This window comes from Rhamphochromis longiceps, linkage group LG13 (genome assembly GCF_057381845.1).
Source record: "Rhamphochromis longiceps isolate RC_006_pf linkage group LG13, R_longiceps_female_GT1.1, whole genome shotgun sequence".
NCBI classification, from domain to species: domain Eukaryota; kingdom Metazoa; phylum Chordata; class Actinopteri; order Cichliformes; family Cichlidae; genus Rhamphochromis; species Rhamphochromis longiceps.
This window is the reverse complement of record NC_140569.1, coordinates 12,828,598-12,848,620: the sequence shown is the minus strand read 5'-3', so window position 1 is coordinate 12,848,620 and position 20,023 is coordinate 12,828,598. Positions and strand designations below refer to the sequence as shown.

Below are 20,023 nucleotides of genomic sequence, written 5' to 3'. Positions count from 1 at the left end.
TCTTTGATTGCTGAGATCAATAAGCCCTGCGCACTTTTCAGAGTCCAAGAAATAGTTAATTAAATTGTTTAATCTCCATGTCTTTTGAAAGATTTTATCACTATGTGTCGAAAAAGAGCAAAACACCATCTGTTTTTTTTTAATTCTCAATTAGAAGAACACATTTATGTGACGAAAAAAGAAATGAAATAAACCCTTCAAATAGCTTTTATTGTTTTGCATTACCTTCATTTGTATTCATTTAAATACAAGCAGAAACGTAAGATAATAATTAATATTTCATTTTAGATGAAAGTTTGGAGATATGCATAATTTTACAGTCATACTGCTTCCTCTAAAACTGCATCCATGATTTATTTTCTTAGGGCGTCAAGGTCTAACAAGCTGAGGAAGGCTTTCATTCCTGACATGTAACTTATTTATGAAGTTATTTATGGTTGTCTATCATTTATTACAGTGAAAAAGAACAATAGAATTATTTTTCTTGGAATTTGATGAACAGTTGTCTTTAATGTGCATGGATTTTGACTAACAAGCTATTGGTATTTTGTAAATTTTAACCGCACAGCTGTTGGAAAGAACTGAGTTGTATTCTGGATAAATAAGGACTGGTGGATGACAAATGTGATGAAGCCCACTCATAATGCTGCATTTGATCATCTCCAAGATTCTAAATGTATCTAAAATGAAGGCTGATGATGCTCATTCTGATCATCTTTGTGTTTTCTTTCAGATGATTATCTCCAAGCACACAGATGCTCAAACAATTAAAATGTGTACCACTATAAACACCCACTATGTTCTTTATCTTAACTTTCATTTTCAGATCCACACTCCCTTGGGTTTCAGTTAATGACCTTTAACCTTTTCGTTTATTTGAGTTCACATCATACAAATGTGGATGTAGTCTCATGTAAGAAAAACTATTTCACTTTCTGGCTTGCATTCTGATTTTTCAGTTTCCACTACTTAACTGTGATAATGGAAAAAGTTGACATGGTAAATAGCAAATGGACTGGTTCTTAAATAGTGTTTTGCTACTCCACCTGAGCCCTCAAAGCACAGTGACACTTGAGTGTGCTAAATTGTGTTGCAGGTCTTTATCCAGAGTGTTATTGAGGCAGGCCAAGCTTTTACATAGTTTAGGGAACGTCAGCTGTTGAATAACACCTCGTTGCCTTTTAAACTGCTTCAGTTCTTGGTAATATAGATTCAATAAAGTCCACTAGAGTTCAAAGGAAGTCATGTGAGTGAGTGAACTCACTGTCATGTTCAAGAAATCAGTTTGAGATTATTTAAGCTTTGTACACTGATAAGACCACAGTTAGTACACAGTCGTTATAACGGGATGGACATGGTCAGCAACATTACTCAGGCAGGCTGTGTTGTTTAGATGATGTTCACTTGTCACTAAGAGGCCCAACATGTGCCAAAAAATATCTCCACACATTATACCACCATCACCGTACAATCTGAATCTTGCAGAAGAAATGTGGTCTTGCTTCAAGGTTTAATGCATTGTGTATTCAGAGAGGTTCTTCTCCATACCTTAGTTGTAATAAGTAGTAATTCAAGGAATCATTTCTCAGTTTTCTCAGAGGTAGAATTATTTTAAGCAATTAGCAGTACATTTTATTAAGAAAAAGAAAAAAGAGTAAAATCGCAAATTTTGCACATCCACTCAGCCCCCTGTAAGTTTAACACTTAAGATTCAGTTTGTCTTGCCAACTGGGAAAAATACACTTAATACTATTTCCCTTTCAGAATGGAGGTTCAAAACAAAAGGGGGGTTTTAAAGGCCCAAGTGGGCCTTTAAAACCCCCCTTTTGTTTTCTACAGTCATTGGTGCAAACGTAGTGTCCTTTGTGGCTAGTAAACAGATTTAGCACAGCCCTGCACGCTCAGCTATGGGTCTGACGTCACACGTGCGGCTACCAAGCTGTAGTTTACTTTTTATTTGAAAGCTTACAACTTAATATAAACTCATAAGAGCGAATTAAATTAATGCCAGAGACAGAAATTGACTCACAGGACTTCAATAACACCTAGCAAAGAGAGATGCAACCCAAGCTTGCAGATTAGCGTGCAAAGTCCCAGGTGACATCTACACGCTCCGCCCCCTCGAAAGCGAGGGGAGGATGTCGAATGAGAAGGCGCTTTGGGGGGACTCCGTCTGTACACTGAACTTTGCGGGGGGTTCCTGCTGTGGTTAGTTTATTTACAAGCCCAGGTGTTGCTTCGTGTGAGGATTTCTTTCGGTCCACATGGCCGTGTTGTCGTTAAAGCTCGCCTGCCGCTTTGCGGACGACCCGTTTTCAGTGTCGGTATCATCAGTTGGTCGATGTTTGCTGTCAGTGTAACTCACGGATAGTGGTACAGTTGCTTCGGGCTGTTTTTAACGGTATGCTGGAAATACTAAAGAGAAAGACGATTTTTTAAAATGTATTTATTTATAAGCTATCTTCAAGCACTTAGTGTAAGCTTGCTGATTTGTTTAGTACAAATAACTCTTTGTGATGCATCGGCTGTAGCGATAACCGTTAAACTTGTGTCATGATTACAGGCTACGGGCTAGCCTTAACTTCACCAGTGCATCTCCGCGGTGAGCTAGTTTCAAACGCGAAACTGTAGGACTTGCTACCTCTTCTCGGCCGCTCACTTTGTAACACCATGTTGTTTAAAAGACAACGAACAAGTAGACGGTTCCCTCAACCAACCACGAGGCGATAAACACGCTTGTAACGGCATCATTTAGGTAAGTCTAATGACAGTCCAATGGACAGTCCGTATTAGCTTACACAAGTCTTGTTTTAGCTGTGAAATGACGTGACAACAATAGAAATTGTTTCCAGTATGTGTGCCTATAGAGCCCTTATTTTCAAAGATGTGAATTGGTCTTCATCTGTGAGGCAGAGGAGGCCATGCTTTCCAACAACACCCTCCACAGTCATAACATGCCGTGAGAGTCACTGTACCGTGAATAAGGATGATAAGACCTTTGTGCACCATAGGAATGTTCTTTATTGCATAATACAAACAGAAATTGGAATTTTTAGCTACTCTGGAGCACTGCTGCTTGTCAAGTGTCTCACAGCCTGTTGGGTACCTAAATAGTTAATGCTTAAAGGGAAATCTGGCTTCCTTGAGATTTACCATTGAGATACCTTGCTCATGGACATGCCAGGAATTAAAGGTAACTGAAGATGACTCATAGATGATCTTAAAGTTACATGCAGCAGACAAGGGTGTAAATTCAAGCAGGGTTTTTATAAGCGACCGTGCAGTGGAGCCTTCAAATTCATATTTTTATACCTCGACTGTAGTTGCTGACAGTTCAAGTCTTTACCATGAGGTGTGTGTGTGTGTGCCATTTTAGGCTGTGATCTATAACAGGCCAGACAGTGTAAAGCGCCGTGGCATCAGCGCCAGTACACATTAGGATAAGGCGTGACCGATTGCCCTTAGTGTAAGCGAGATGAACATCAGTCTGGTTTGTCCGGTGTTAGGGTGGGGTCACGCACACACAAACACGAACGCACATGCTGATCCATGAGTGTGTACGTTGGACACCTGTTGGCTAGGATCCTGGAGCGCCACCTTGGCTGAGGGTGTGTTTACAATCTGATTCCACTCTACAACAGCTGAACGTCTGCTGAAGAGTGGACCACCCAAACTGCTGTGTCTCTTTGGCCTGCCTTAACTGTCAGCGTCAGTGTATTTTGTAATGTGGCTGTTTGTGAAATCACACATTTGTCCCACTACCCTGGGAGTAGCAGTCATTCCAAGACACCATAGCGCTCTTGAAGTGCAACCTCGAGGGTGACAGGGTCGTAAAATGCTGAAAAATCACTATGTACAGCACAGATAAGTGTTATTTATACAGTAATACCAGAAATCACAGGTGGAGGATGAAGACGTAAGCGTTAAGCAAGATGAGCCCTACACAACTCCTTATACTTTAAGACATGAGCTGTTTCCAGTCCTGTCTGCTGTGGGTGTTATACTTAGTCCACATCTCTGGTTTTCTGACATTTATGCTCAACCACATTGTGCAGGTTTTCATGCGTGTTCCTCATAGAGCCAAGGAACTTGATTTGACTTTGACTTTTCTCTGATCCTCTTTGCCCTCTTCTCTCGCTGTATGTGGCCTGTCATTAGAGCTATACTTAGCCACGCTTATCAGTTCTGTTATTCCCTCGGTAAGACTGCAGATGTTTACAGGATTGGAATAGCTCCATACGTAGTAAAGTGTTGACACAGAATCTCTGATGGATAAACACAGAGTCCTTGGAGTTAAAGTGTCCTTCAAAGATCAGCAAGGCCCTTTTAGGCATCTTTAGGGAAAGCTTTTGAAAGTATGAAAAGACAACGTCGAAATACTGAGAGAATAAGAATGAACGATCATATGGCTGAGTTGGGAGATAAATCCTAATTTTGCATGCACTAGAAGGTAATGTGCTGGAAATTTCTTGTGTAGGTTGATATTTTCTCTTCTATAAAGCATCAGTAAATAAAATCAGTTAAGTGTTTGGGAGTGGTTCAGTTGGTTGAAGAGCCCTTGTGTTCTTTTTCTCCAAAAATTGTATTTAACCAGGCATAATTATGAACACAGTGCAGGGCGTTGACAGCAGATGTGTGTAATTGCTGGCTGGATGATGTCATAATATTATTAAGATATTGACTTAAAATGGAAGTGGTATGTTTTACAGCAGACAGATCCATGTGGCATATGTGGAAAAGCAAAGGCTGTGTTTAGAGTGGTCGGTTCATGTGTTTCAGTGAGTCAGTGTGACAAAGTGCCACACTTTGCTTTCTATGACATAAAAACAAAACAAAAAACATTGTTATAACTTTTAACCTACTAAATGTGTATACTGTACATTCATTACAAGTTTAACAAAACACAGAATATGCTGTTTCGTTTGTAGCATGATCCTGGTGTCAGGATGACAGAGAAAACAACAGAACTGCATAAATTAACATTTCTGGTGTTTATCTTTTGAATAATATCAGAGTTTATGGAAAATCAGCATCTAAAAAAATAGTTAGACAGTTTTCTAAGCTTTTTTTAAGCATGTTTGGTATTTGTCTCTGTTGACATGTGCTACGTTCATCTACAGCCCCCCCTAAAAAGTCCTGCTGACCTGCCAAGTACAATAATTACTGAATAAATTAAAAAAAATGAATGAATTATTGTTAAATTTTGCTCATTTGGTTATGTGGGACACACAAGTAACTTTTAACATAATAGTTCCTGGAAACAAATGAGCTTATGTGTGTGAGCCATGGAAAAGTGAGTGACAAACTGAAACCACATGAATACCAAACAAATCAAAATCTGAATATTTGAATGAATTGTGCATGGATTGTATGGCCTTCCTTTAGTTACTCTCAGTTTGGCATCAGGTGATATAATCGATTTTAACTTTCACTACAACAGGTCGTGCGATCACTCTCCTTCAAACTCTTAAGTCTCCTTCGGTAATCCTTCAAGGCTTTGAGTCATGTGATATAGAGTGGTTATGTCCCCAGGATCAGACACCGGCCATGTGCTGAGGATTGTGGACTCTGTTATGAGGTTGAACATTTGCTCTCTGCCTGCCTCCACAATCACTGCTGAGTCATTCTCAATTACCATATGGGACTGGCTGTAATTTGCAAGCATCTGCTGAAAATGGGTGTTATTCTCAGACACGATGGCTTATTTCCAGAGTGTTTCTGTACTCATGTTACTGCACCAGTTTCATTTGGCACATCGTCCCTTTTTAGCCTTTAAGCAGTGCCATATCATGTCACTCTTAAACTTTTATTTCCCTAGGGAAACTTTCACTTTATAAGTAGTATTATTTTACATAGTGCATTTCCTTTTCTGGATCTGATGGTTGTGTAATTGTGAGATCTGACTCATTACTCATACCCTCCTTAAAGGGAAAAAGAAATGCAGTTCTAAATGTCAGCCTCGGCAATTACCTGCACAGACATGAATGTGATATTCAGATACTCTTGTTTGCGTGGCAGGCACAGCCGCAATAGCATCATCTTACTTGAGCAGATAATGGATTTCATTGTGCTGTGGTGCCTTTCTGTTTTTCAAAGAAAATTACACAGCAGGGGGATATAGAAGTACGAGTATCCATTCACTTTATTCCACAAAGCTCCTGAGGTGAATGGAAATGTTTCTCTATTATCTCAGGACTCTTTTAGATTGGTTCCCCTCTAGTTGACTTAATATTTACAGACGATGAGAAAATGGACACAAAGCATTTTGCGAACGTTAACTGCCAGCAGTGGCCGCATTTGATATGTGGATGCTTTGTTCTACCTGGTTTTACAGAGACTGTTTGATAACTACTAAATAAAAATGTGCTGTCTAAAGAAAAAAAGTAGTGATTGGGAGAAGTGTTTGTTGAGACAGCCAGCCTGATAGAGTGAGTAGAAAAGGAGGCGGCACAGGAAAGAGGGAAGTGGGTCATAGAGGAAGCTGACCTAATAGCATTGTACCATCCATTCACGGGATAAATCCAATAGGAACAACTATTAAAAGCTTACTGTTTAGACGTATGTCTCATCTTTGCGACCTTTCTGTTGGCTGTCATGGAAAACATTGCTTTATTTTTTAAAAGCCACAGTTCTCTCCTATCTTGATTTCTTTCTGCTATGTATGTCCCATGAGGGTTAGTAAGGAAGAGGTTAGAGGTGGTATAGGGTACAGCAGGCCTGTTTGCATCTACAAAATGTGCTTTTTGTGCTTATTCTCTCAGCAAAGTGGTGCATGAGTCAGAGTTGTTTTTGCTCTTTGCTCTTTTGTGTACAATGAGAATCCCCTTCTTCCACAAGATAGCGTAGCTGTGCCAAACATTATGTATACAGCAAATAAAGTCTAGTGCCAGGAAGTAACATTGTAAAGTGTGTATGCCCTGTGTTCTTTGTTAATTTTCTAGCAAGCTTACTTGAGACAGATGAAGAGAATACTCTGTTCATATGTCATGTGGGTAGCAGCATATCCACTTCACTTCACATCATCAGCCTTCGCCCCTTGTGTGGGTGAAGGCTCAGTTTACTGAGGAACAGGTTTTTTTTAGGTGGGATTCTTCTAACTGACTGTTCCAGTCAACAACTCCATGGGGGAGGCCCTAAGATAAGCTGGAAATTTTGAGAACCCATGTCTGTTTTAAGAGTTGTTGATAAAGTAAAGAGTGTTATGCCATTGCTCTGATATCATCCAGAGAATAACATGGGCTAAATCACCTAAATTGGCCATAGGTGTGGATGTTAGTGTAAATGGTTACGTGTCTCTCTGTGTTGGCTGGCGACCTGTTCAGGGTGTACCCCACCTCTTGTTCAATGGCAGCTGGGATAGGCTACAGCCCATCAGCAACCCTGAATTGGATAAATGAAAGAAAAAAAAATTAATGAATGGGTTAGAAAAAACAACTACAACCTTTAAGTTATCAAATGTGTGTCATATCTAGTAATTAAGGCCTCAGTACACAGGTGTACTGACCAGTCTGTATCACCCTTGCTTGGAAGAAATGTTTACCGGTTCTTCACCTGGATGGTGAGTGGTTTCTGGAGGTTGCTAGCTGTCACAAGGTGAAATCAGTTTCAAAGGAGGTACTGCACCAAAAATATCTTTGTGATGGCTTTGGTTGCTAGCAGATTGCCACGTTGGGCCATAGTTTGCATTAAAGTTTATCTGCAGACACATGCCATTTGCTGTCCGGAGCTGCGTTAAAACTTGAAAAAATGCACCAGAAACCAGAAATGGAGAATGTTTACTTTAAAAGTACAGGTTGTGCTTGGTGGATTGTGCAGATTGTGTGTATTTACAGACAAGTCAGCATCTTCCATGCAATCTAATGTGACCACAGCAACCTGCTAGCAACCAAAGCAAGGAGGAGGTTTTCAGTGCAGCACTGGATACCTGTTTATGACTAATTTCGTGCTAGTGATTTCACATATGCCTTGTACCAGCAGAAAAATCCAGGTTAGGATTAATCTAGAGGGATAGTGTTAGTCAAGTGCAACGCTAAATTGCACTGAAACCCTCCGGGCTTTATCGTAGGTGTAAATACGTCCCTGACAGAAACCCCTCACTGTGCAGTGACTTCATTTGAGCCACATTTTTACTCGTTTATGACTAAATTGAAACTGCAGGTCGCCCAGTGGTATAGTTATTCAGTGCCTAGCTTGTGTGACCACACAGTAATATGGTTTTATGTGGACTTACTTCAAAAACCAGCCTCTGACTGCTTTTGAACAGCTCTAATGACCTCGCTGACAATGACTGACATCTGCGCTGTTGCTTGGTGACACTTATCAGCCGTTCTCACCCTTGTGGCCAATCATAAGTTGGGAATTAAATGGGGCTGTCAGCTGCACTGCAGTGTTCTCACAGGATGGTTCAAGTGAAGGTCATGTAAGGAGGGAGGGAGAAGACAGAGAAATGTCCCTCTATGCATGTCAAACGTATATACCAAACCTCGAATATACAGCTTGGTGTTGGTAGAATGGGAGAGCTGACATCTGTCCTGTTATGATAGAGAACATAATTAGAGTTATATAAGTGCCACCAAGACTTCCACACCTCAGAAAGGGGTGTTTTTGTAAAGGATGACTCAGGGTAGATTATGAGAACTTTTCAAAAGGTGTCTCTGTGTGTCGTGACTAGTCAGCAGTATGACTCAGTTTGGTTCAGACTTTCTTTGGCAGTGTGATGGTTGAATGTTTAAAATATATCCCAAATCAGTGTCGCATCACAACAGTATCCTCAACTGCCATTCAGCCTTAATAGAAAGTATTTTTGGCTCAAAATAGCTTGACAGTTATCTACTTTGCACCTCTGGTGTAATTACATACAGGCAGAGCAGCTGATTTATATTGAGCCATCTGGCAAAAGCGTTGAGTGAAACAAAGTAAAACCTTATTTATGTTTTAGAAATCCTGTATGTTAGCCTCCAGTTCTGCTGCTGTTATAATGACCATTGCTTTAGACTCCATGCTGGGACTTATCAAGGCATGTGAGATCACAGACACAACAGGATGAAGTGGCAGTGCTCGAATGGTTTTACTGCCAGCACTTAACAGAAATGGTTGACTGAATGGAACCAGTATGCTGTGTTGACCATGAAATGAGTGGAAGTAAATTGAATTCACAGTGGAGCTTTACAAGAGCCACAGTATATTTCTCTTTACTGGAGGCAGGATCTGTTTCCTTGATTATTCCCTCTGGTGATCTCATGATAGCATAGGGCAGCATTCTGTAAATTGCTTCTTCAGCTTGTAGATAAGCCTTCCTGTGTTGGGGGCGATTATGTGACTTTGGTCTTTTTAACATATTGCGGATCATATTTTTGGTGTGTTTTCTCTCCTCTGCTCTCCTCTCCTTTCACAGCACACTGAGTAGGATCCCTAAAAGATTCCCCATCAAATATTAACGCCCTCATAAAGGCTCTGTTCTCTCCACCCACACACCCATCAGCGCTCGCGCCACACACGTCACTTTACACGCATACTCAGGCACACATGCAAAGACAGAGCAGGGCAGCATACAGCTCAACCTTTGAAGGGTGTCTTCCTTTTCCTGTGCTCTACTTTCTTTTGCTGCTACCTTACTTTCAGTTTAGATGATGGAGGAAACAAAGTGTAGATCCACTTGACTGCATTTATTTCTCCCCTTGTTGATTAATTTGGGGATAAAAATGATGAACAACTCAACATAAATTCACCAAGTTAAGGTAATAGTTTTTAATCTACTTTTCTGTGATGCACATTAGGGAATAGATTAGATGAGTCTCACTGAAAGATGCACTGATGTGATGATGTGATTTTGTCTTTGCTTGTTGTGGTCTAGCTGTGGATCTCAGTGCCGTGGCTTGCCACACCTTATCTTGCTCCCCTCTCTTGCACTCACTGTTTCCTCTGTTGCACTCTGTCATTTGATCTGCCACGTTTTAGTATAGAACATTACCAAATTCTCAGTGCTTTGTCATTGGATTAGCATCCTTTAACATCAGTGCAGCTCTTCCCAGTATTGCTTTCACTCAATACACATTAGTCTAGCGCCAGCGTTACTTTCAACCCTGTCTCATTCTATTAGCCTTCTCTAATGGCACTCTGTTAATCTCTTCAGGGACACAGCTATGACCCACAACTGCTCTGTCCAGATGACTGGCCTAGTTATTACTCCAGTGAGACTCTAGACTCAGTCAATATATGCAAATGAGGTTGCACTTTGGTTTTGATTCAGTGCTGTGTGAAGTTGCTTAGGCTGTGCATTTTCGTTTTTAAAATGTAATTTAGTTGGTTGACACAGTTCCTAAATGACTGAGTTGATGGTAAAACTGCTTTAAGATAGAGGTTGAATGGGCATGGCTGGGGTGGCCCATACACTTCAGAGCTTTATTCTCACACAGTAGAGCAGGCTGGATGACATACTGTGCTCTTCAGACAGGGATAATGTGTCAGTTGAGTTATGGAAAGTAGTGTAGTAGGCTACAGATTTGTTTATTTTTATGATGTTATTGTTTTTGTTCAGTCCCACATGAGGTAATATAGTTGTTGCTTTCAACCCCTTCAACTTAAACACTACTTAAAATGTGCCACTTTGAAAAATGACCTAACAGTATTTTCGTTAGAAAGACAGAAAATGAAAATGAATCTCGTGACTTTGGATTGTAAGGTTAGTGCATGAGTACAATTAGTAAAAATATTGATAAGAATCCCACCAGAAACATTACATCTTCCTTGACATCCCTTATGCTGTAGTATACTTATTGCAGAGTTTGAATAAAATCAAAAAAAACTTCTCATCCCTTAAATTATTAAGTCTGCTGATGGAAAGCTAGAAGAGGAAAAAAAAGATGGATGTAGCTTGACGTACTGCTCTCTAGAGAGATGGTATGGAGGCTTTGTAATGATAGGGAACTATGAGCACTGGGAGTTAGGGACAGATTAGCTATGGGGATAAACAGCAGGAATGGGGGATTTACTGTGTGTAGTAGAGCACCTCCATTCATGCGTAGCCCCAATGACCCAATAGATCATCGCTCCAGGCTGTCGCATCCTATCTGCATCCATCCTGTTACTCCTGAAGAATGCATCTTTCTAGTTTGGGTGCATGTGTGCGCATCAAAAGTGAAAGCTTTGCCAGAAGAGAAATGAACGACCTTACTAATCCAGATCAAATTTTTCAGCCTTCCTGCTCCTCTGTCGGGTGCTTTCTGCGTGGCTGTCCTCTGAGTTTGAATTGAAGGAAGGCCAAATACCCTGACTGTCACTATGAAATAAAGTGCACCATCCCTCTGGGACAGAGAGGAAGAAAAGATGTCATGTCACTTTACTGTTCATTTCACACACAGGGATCACTGGATGCTAAGCTATCTGTCCAGCAGAGGATCTCTCTGTAGGAAAAGTGTGCCTCGAGTCTCGTCCTTCTGTTTCTCCCATTCTAATTGCACTTACGTGAATGTCCCTGTCTTTTCTAGTTTAAGCTTACTCCTGTCAACCCTTCTTCTGCTTGCTTTTGCATATCACAGATAATTTATTATAATGATATAATGATGCTTTGGACATCGAGATGAACATAATCTTTTACAGCTTCACTCTGTAAACCCAATATTTTGCTTTCCCGTGACATCATTTTTCAGTTCAGGGAAGGATGCTAATAATCCTGACAGCTGGACTATTCCTGGGCTATTTTACTATTGGAATCACATAAGAACCATATAGTTATAGTTCAGACCTCATACTTGATTTCAGCAAAGGGATATTTACTTTTTTACCAGTACTTGGCTGTGGGGGAGGGGCAAGTCTCCAGATATGAGCGTTTGACAGATGGTCTGCACGGTTTACTGCGCTACTTCTGAATGTGTGTCAGTCAGTTAGGATTTTGTTTATTTGTGGCTTTGTTGTGCTGACCTTTGTCTTTGTACTTTTTATTGGAATAGAGCCGGTTGGGAAGGCTATTCTGTGCATAGAAATTAGTAAAAGGCCATTCACTTTGAAATTATTCAGCCAACAAAAACGGGGTTATTGTATATTTTAAAGTATAGAAAAATTTATATAGACAATACCCATCTGAATGCTAACTCGTACAAGGCCTTGATGATAGGACATTATTTGCCTGTTGATTTGTAGTTATTTAAATGTTTTAAGGTCACTTGTTTGAATTTTTTGATACACTTGCCTTGCGGTTAATAAAAGGTCAAAACCTCAACGGTGTTATTTTTCCTTGCTGCATCTCTATAAACAGGCAGCAGCTTACTGATTATAACTTTCAGTGGCTGAGTGATGGGTGAGACGACCCAGATGAACAAGTATTTGCCACATTTGCTGTGTGAGTTTGCTGCTATGTGGTAGTGACTTGCCACTGTAGATATGAATGAAACTGGAAATGTTGTGAGGCCACTGACAGTTGCAAAAACCCTTAGTCTAATCACCACCCATTAAACACAGACAGGCGTAGTCACTACCCCCTCCAGGGCAAAGAGGCTTTGGTTGCCCTGCCTGCACATGCTGACCTGATTTTTTTTTTTTTCATCTGTGTGTAAGTGTGTGCATTTTGCATCTAAACACATGTGTGTTTGTGAAACAGATTAGGAAGGCGGCATTGCCAGACACTTCCGTGGCAGAGTCTGTTTGAGCACGTGTTCCTGTATAGGAATGTGGGACACTGTAGCAGAGAGGTTTTTCCAAGCTAGGAGATCCATATTGTGACTCAGCACACCCCCTCCACCTCTTCAGAGTTGATTGAATTATTGCTCCCGTAAGTGTGTTTGTAGCTGTGTGACAGTTTGTCAGGGGATCCACTCATGGGTACTTCCTGATCTGCCACAAAGTTACAACACAATAAGCTTTTCTTGAACGATAACTTGTAATTTTTAAATAACATTTGGTGTAACAGTAGGTTTTTTTTTTCTGTTGGCACTTAGTTTTGGTAACTGCTTTGTTTCCTTACACAGATTGTTTGCTTTCTGCTAACTACACCAGCCATCTGGGTATCACCAACTTTTCAATTTGTAGTATTCCCTAGCCAGATGGATATAACATACAGGTACACCACCAACACATGTACACTTGTCACATGGGTGATTGAAACTGAATGAATCAAACAATGAGCCAGAGGGAACAGGCTTGTATTCTCCCTTCATTGGCTTTAATACTGTATATCCTCCATTCACTATTCATTATGTTGGCCACCTTCCCAGCTCTGGTTTCCCCCTGTCCCACAGGCAGTGTCTACCAATTTACCCACTTTTTCTTTCCTTTTCTTTCTTTTTTTTTCATTGGCGAGACAGTTTGGAAGCAAATTCTCCAAAACCAGTGCCAGGTGCAGGGCTATTCATCTGTAAACCTCTAAAAAAAATTAAAGCTCACTCTATGAACTTGTTATTAATCTTAATACATTTACTTAATCTCAGTAGTTTATATCTAAGAAATATCTAAGACATTCACAAATGTTTCCAGCAGAGTTCAGTGAAGAGACGTCAGATTTACCATGTGGGATTCAAATTTGTGGTTATGAGACAGCTGAAAGGGCAGAGCCTTTTTGTTTCCCGAGGGTCTGCATGCACACACCAAGACAAACTTGGCGTGACAAAGTTTCAGGTCCCCATGCGTGCCAGATTAATTCCTAATTCCACTCACAGTAAACAGTCTATGAAAAGAAGATTGCAACCGTTGCGACAGGTGGAAAGGAATATCTTTAGCACTATTACTGGATAATTACAAGATAATTATAATAGCATTGCTGATGAGAACACGCAATTGCATGTGTGTGCTTGTGCATCTGAGTGCATTTGCTAGTTGCAGTATCTTAACTGCGTTTGGCATTCTGCTTTCTGGGTTGGGCTTTCATTAGTAGGCTTTGATGTCACTCACAGGAAAAGATGCTCTGTTATAATAACAACTCCAAGTGGGATAAGCATTAGAAAAGTATCAAAACAATTAGTGACTATACAGATCTGTTAGATAGTGCAACATGGTTTTCAGCTGAATAGGTTATTACACTGAACATCACAGATCCACTGCAGGTTTGTGTTGATGACAAGAAAAACACACGAAAGTCAAATTAACATATTTTGTAATTATATAAATAACCAAGAGTTCACTGATACTGATTTCTGACATTATTTAAAAAAATAAAAGTAGTTTTTTTTTTTTTGAATAACAGATAATAAGAATTGCGGGGGAGGGGTGTGATTTGTTTTTCTTTTATTTAGACAGTTTGTTTTGATATTTAGACAGCAGCATGGATATAAAAATAAGAATTATTAAAAGACTAGTGATTAATTCAAATGTTTTACCGTGTGATACTTTATCACTAAGTAAAGTTATGGACACTCTAATCACATGTTATTCTGTTTTTATGTCAATTTTCTTTTTTCTCAGCTGTGGAAAATTCCATGCCGCTCCATGCCTTGGTTGGCATCTAATGGAAGAAAAAGCATCCATCGGGTCTGCCATGGTATCCAGACTGCCTAAGTTCAGTGGACGGTCCTCAACTAGTGGCGCCAGTGCCCTTTCTAATGGTTCTGCACATCCAGCCACCCCTACGCAAGATGGCAAGGTTACTCCATCAGCAACACGCCCAAATGGTGTGATCCAGGCGTCACCCTTTTCCCTAAAATTGAAGAGAGATGAGGGGGTAAAACCCTCTAGTCCATCCATTCCCACTGCCCCTGAGGATGAAAGTGAAGACAAGGCTCAGACACAGCTTCCCTCTGTGATCAAGGAAGTAAAGAATGGCTCTCCAGCAACACCTAAGATGGGCAGATCAGGCTCTTTGATGGTGGCTGTCTCAAGCCCAAAGGCTATTCAAAAGCAATCCTCAAAGATGACTCCCAAAGTTGGGACCAAGTTAGGGCAGAGCCCCATGAATGGAAGTTCTAAAACAGGTAGTAATAGTGCAAGCATTCCTACTCAGACAGGGTTGGAGTCTCGGCTTGTGCGACCAAGGTTAGGCTCTAGCTCTACCAGAAGCAACTCTCAAGACAGCCTATCCCAGTCCAGTGAGAGCCTGAAGATTGTAGCACTGGACAACATGGTTCGTTCAAATAGTTTCACTCACTTTAAACAGATTCCCTCGCCCACCAGTGAGCCTATGATACGGTCTTTCTCTTTTAATCGGGCTGTGGAACTAGCCAAGCCTCTGGCCAACACTCAGCTGCGGCCTCCTCGGAGTAGTTTTGTCAAACCCCCTCAACTGAGTAATGGAAGAGTGGGTTTAGGACTGCATGGCAGCCTTGGAGGTTTAGGTGGTTTAGGTGGGGTTGGAGGACTTCAGTACAACAAAAATTCATCAGTTGCGTCCTCTCTGCCTGGCCCTTTGATCACTACGACACCAACTACTCCTCGTACTTTAAGGAAGGCTCTGCTCCCCAGTAGTGTGTTGACCAAGTCAATGGCTAGCAGTGGGGTGTCGTTGTGCTACAAATTGCCCCGAACTGGGCAGGCTAAACAGCAGAAGTCTCTTTTACCAGGTAACATTAAGGAGGATATCAGCTCTTCAACTGCCTCTGATTGTGTAGGTCTACTGGAGAATGAATCAACCTACAAGGCTGACAAAGTCGAATCTCAAAGTGAAAGTGACAAAAGCTCTGGGAATGCAGAAGGAAAAGGAGGAGAAAGCGGTGGCCAAACAGCAGCCGAGACCCTGGAAGACATGTCCTTATCTTCTGCTTCATCTATAGAGAGAGGTGACATCAGTGAAGAGTTTCTAGATGACTTCGACAGTGTGGGAGATGTTTTCAGTGATGGGGACATGCCTGACAACAGAAAAGCTGCCAGTGATGCCCAGCTAGACAGTCTCCTAAATGAGACCAGTGACTGGGAGTCTGTGGATCTGACTGGTAAAATTCACCCTTTGGAAAGCAAATTCAAATAGATACAGTGCTATCCTTTGTGGTGTTTGTTCAGCCTTTTGTCTATGTGGTTGCAGGTCATAAGGAAGAAAGTCCTATGCAGGAGTCCCAAGGATCACTGATGCTATCTCCAGAGCAGACTGATGCCCCCCAGATTTCATCTGTGGAGCTGTCACCCTCCAACAGCTCTGGTGGAACCTACATGTGGGATGAAGAGGGGCTTGAGCCCCTTGGGGGGCCTGTGGCTCATCGGTTAGACAGCTATGATGACTCAGAGCTGAACAGCATAGTAAGTCCTCATTTCACCTTTAACTAGTTTTTACATAAAAATGTAAAAACCCCACAATTCGTTTTTTCAGTTGACTCTACTCTGATTGTGATTTAAAAAAATATGAAATTTAAATTATTTTAAGCAACTAATTAACAGTAAAGTAAGGAATAGTTTGATATCCATATTTCTGAAGAATATTTAATCAATTATGTGTGTTAAAAGTAAGCGTTCTTCTTCTGCCAATCTTCCCCTCCTTGCCTTTAAGTCAACTGGCAGATAGCTCAGTAGCATTTTTTAGAAAATGAAAGAGGTGGAGAGCAGCCAAAACCCTTTAGCGATTATGTGGTTACTCGGGCTAAAAACCTCGGAGAACACTTAGAGCTTCTGCTTTAGCTGATTGAAAGTTGGCAAAGAATAGGCTTGTGTGACTGAGAACTGGATTTTTTCCAAGTAAGAAGGAGAGAGTTGAAGGAAATGTAAAGGTTTTGAGCCTTTAAGCATGACCTGCTACACATTAAAGAAATGGTCTGTTAACATTTCTGTGGCTTCTGCAGACAAGAATTCAAGCATCTTGCAGACCTCAAAGGGCTTTTGATTTTTTCTACCAAGAAATGGAAGACTAAAATATACCCAATGTAATGTATGCAGTGTTAATTTCAAGAGCCAAGTCTACGTTTAGTTCTGTCTTGTCTAAAAATACGGTGTATATACTTTATGCCCTACTTGTAGATTATGCTGCCTTCATGGTGCCAAAGTTCAGTAGTCAGTTTCACTTTTAAATAGTTCTTCTTTTTATATTTATACATTAATGGCCAGAACAAAAAAAAAAAATCAAAATTTTCTAGTTTTCAGTCAGCTCTCTCTGCCCATCTCATGCCAAGGCTTCGTTCTGTCTCAAAGGAAAACTAACCTGCTCACCAGCCGTGTAGTATTAGAATTTTCTGGCCTTGCTTTGATTCTCTATATTTTGGTACCCAAGCACCTGATCTCAGGAATGCATAAAGAGCTTAAAATGAGCTGGATTAGAAATTTTATAATACGCTTTGTGTGTTTACTACTTTCATTATGTGACACAACCTTCAAGGCACTGAAAGTGCCACATGTTTATCTCACAGTAATGGATTAGGAGTGAATACAAAAGCAAAAAAGCACTACTGGTTTTGTGTATGTACAGGATGTGCCTGTATTTGTTCAGTGCTGTGATCATTACAAGCACATGTGCATTAGACATGTGTATGTGATCAGGAGTCAGTCAGTATATCTGTGTATGCAGATGAGTGTGTTTGAGTGCATTTCTCTAATAGATTAGTTCAACTGTTATCATGATGGAGACTTCTTGAAAAAGCAAAGGCTCGATAAAAGTCCATCTATAATATGAACAGCATATCGGAGCATGACATGTGCATTTGGTCATCTTGTGGTCCACGTCAACCTGTTTATTGGCTTGTTTATTTAAAACATATATGTTCATTAGTACTCAGAAATATCACAAGTACAACAAATGATTCTCTGAAATATAAATAAAAACAAAATGTGTTGTTTTTCACAATTTCAATTTCAACAATTTTGAAGTCTTATATTTAATTGAAAATAATAAAAATAGACAACAAATATTAAAACTAAGAAGATTATTTTTTGTTGTTTCTTTTTAAATGAATGCCCTTTTCCCCCCAAAAAATAAACTTTAAAGACACATGCAAAGCACTGTAAAATGACAAAGATTTTCCTTCACACCTTTTTAAAAATGTGTTCCTAGCATGATATTCAAACAAGCAGGGAGCATTTTATTCAAGCAGTCATATTTTAAGTTTCAGTATTTGATAAGTTGTTTTTGTTTAATCTTGAGTCATATAAAGCACAGGTGTCGAACTCCAGGCCTCGAGGGCCGGTGTCCTGCAGGTTTTAGATGTGTCCTTGAACCAACACAGCTGATTTAAATGGCTAAATTACCTCCTCAACATGTCTTGAAGTTCTCCAGAGGCCTGGTAATGAACTGATCACTTGATTCAGGTGTGTTGACCCAGGGTGATATCTAAAACCTGCGGGACACCGGCCCTCGAGGCCTGGAGTTCGACGCCCCTGATATAAAGGGTCACGTGGCAATAACATTTAGGCATGTAGACATGGGGAGAAACACTTTTTATATTCAGATAATCTTAAACTTGTTTCTTGGACATGACAGTGAGTTCATGCCAAGAAGTCATCAGATCTTACACTAATAGAGTAAAATAAAAATCCACTTTGATTCCATTCTGTCATTGAACTGCTAGATGATGCATCTCTGGATGTGACTGGACACTGGATAGATGTTACGATGCTGATGCATTGACTTTCACTGAGTATTTAATAAAGCTCAACAACCCAGACGTTTGTAGAGGAATTCCTTCATGCAGTATCCATTTCTTTTGAAGAACTAGTGTGGTCAGTGAAGAGGGCAGTGGTGATATTGCGTGTTGTATGATTTGAATGAGAGAGCAGAAGCTAGATGAGAGAAATGCAGTTAAAAAAAGAAAAAAAGGTAATAAGTAGGACCAAAAAGAAAGAGAGAGAGGGAAACTTAGTGGGTGACTGCTGGTGTGTGAAAATTAACTCTATGGGGAATCTGCCTTTGAGATATTTAACTGAGCTATTTGATTAGAGGAAATGAGCCCATTTACTGTAATTGGATGCAGTTAGCTTTCTCTAACCCACTCCTTTTTTCTACTGTTTCCTTTCCATCTGTTTGTCTGTCATTAATCATTCTCCCCTTGTTCACTGGGTAAATATTTATTTGTAATAAGTAGAGGAAAGGCAGCAGAAATAATCCTGTCACAAAACAGCGGATGTCTCCAAATGGATTAGTAGATTGGTGTTCTGCTTAATCAGTGTGTTGTGTAATACCTTTTGAGACCCTGTGTTTATTTAAGGGGTAATTGAGTTAAATGCTGCGGGAGTTTGACTTCACAGCTTCTCAACAAACTCTTCTTGAATTCAATGTTGAAAAAATAAAGAAAGGTGGGTTACTTGTGCCCAATTTATGTGGTGTATTTAAAAAACATTCTCTCATAGTTAAGAACAAAAGGTAAACACTAGTGTCCAGCTGATGCTTACACAATAGCATTTATGCATCTGGAATGTAATGTTTGCTTTCTTGCCGGTATTGCTGCGCTGCACTGCACTGCAGTGCCATGCTCAGTCCACTTGGAGGCGCTGTGCATCCTTTAGACAACACGATGTGGGTGCGCTTGTAAGTGCTACTGGTTTGTGTGTGCCAGTATTTTTCTGGCTATATGTGGCCCTATCTGCATTCATATGCCTCTGTGCAAAATCAAGGAGTGGGCTACCTGAGCTCATAATAACATTCCCATGATGCACCATGCAGCTCTGTACTGTACCAGCTTTACAAAATTGGCATTGTGAAATGGAGGGCCACTTTTCACAGTTACTGCCGATGTATTCCAGCCCTCAGCTCAATGTTTCATAGAATGCAACAGCACCAGTAGACCTGGGAACATTTTATATTTAAACTGCTTGAATATTTGAAGGTTGTTTTTTTTGTTTTTGATTTAAAGCAGCTCACAGCCGATCATAAACGCAGTGGGTGAAGACAAAGCTGAAGCTGACACAGTAGGAAATTCACATGCTGATTGATGCGTTCTACTATTTATATCATTGTGGACAATAATAGCAACCCATATGCATTGTAACGGCTCTAAAAACATTTTACTTCTGTAAAGCGCATTTGTATTATAATATGTTTTGACAGTCATGTGTAATTCTTCATTTGGCATTGGGTTTTGTTGTGCTGTTTGGCCTTGCAAATTACTGTAGAGTCGAATCAGTCCACATTAACCTTTTCATCATGCAATGCAGGATTATTAGATTGTGTTCTTTGACATTATCATCAGAG

General features: G+C 40.3%; 1 protein-coding gene across 6 annotated transcripts in view; it reads left to right on the top strand.

Annotated features, from left to right (window-relative positions):
* Window positions 1-2,146: 2,146 nt before the first annotated feature.
* ccser2a (coiled-coil serine-rich protein 2a) overlaps window positions 2,147-20,023 on the top strand; it is a 51,321-nt gene continuing 33,444 nt past the window's right edge. For 2 of the 6 annotated variants that reach the window (XM_085427716.1, XM_085427721.1), the window contains exons 1-4: window positions 2,147-2,755; window positions 12,963-13,054; window positions 14,392-15,851; window positions 15,941-16,152. In XM_085427716.1, coding sequence (XP_085283842.1) covers window positions 13,038-13,054; window positions 14,392-15,851; window positions 15,941-16,152 — 1,689 coding nt within the window. In that variant the 5' untranslated portion in view covers window positions 2,147-2,755; window positions 12,963-13,037. Of the gene's footprint in view, window positions 2,756-9,615; window positions 9,738-12,962; window positions 13,055-14,391; window positions 15,852-15,940; window positions 16,153-20,023 lie in introns of those variants that run through there. The other 4 variants (XM_085427717.1, XM_085427719.1, XM_085427718.1 and 1 more) reach the window with 4 other exon arrangements.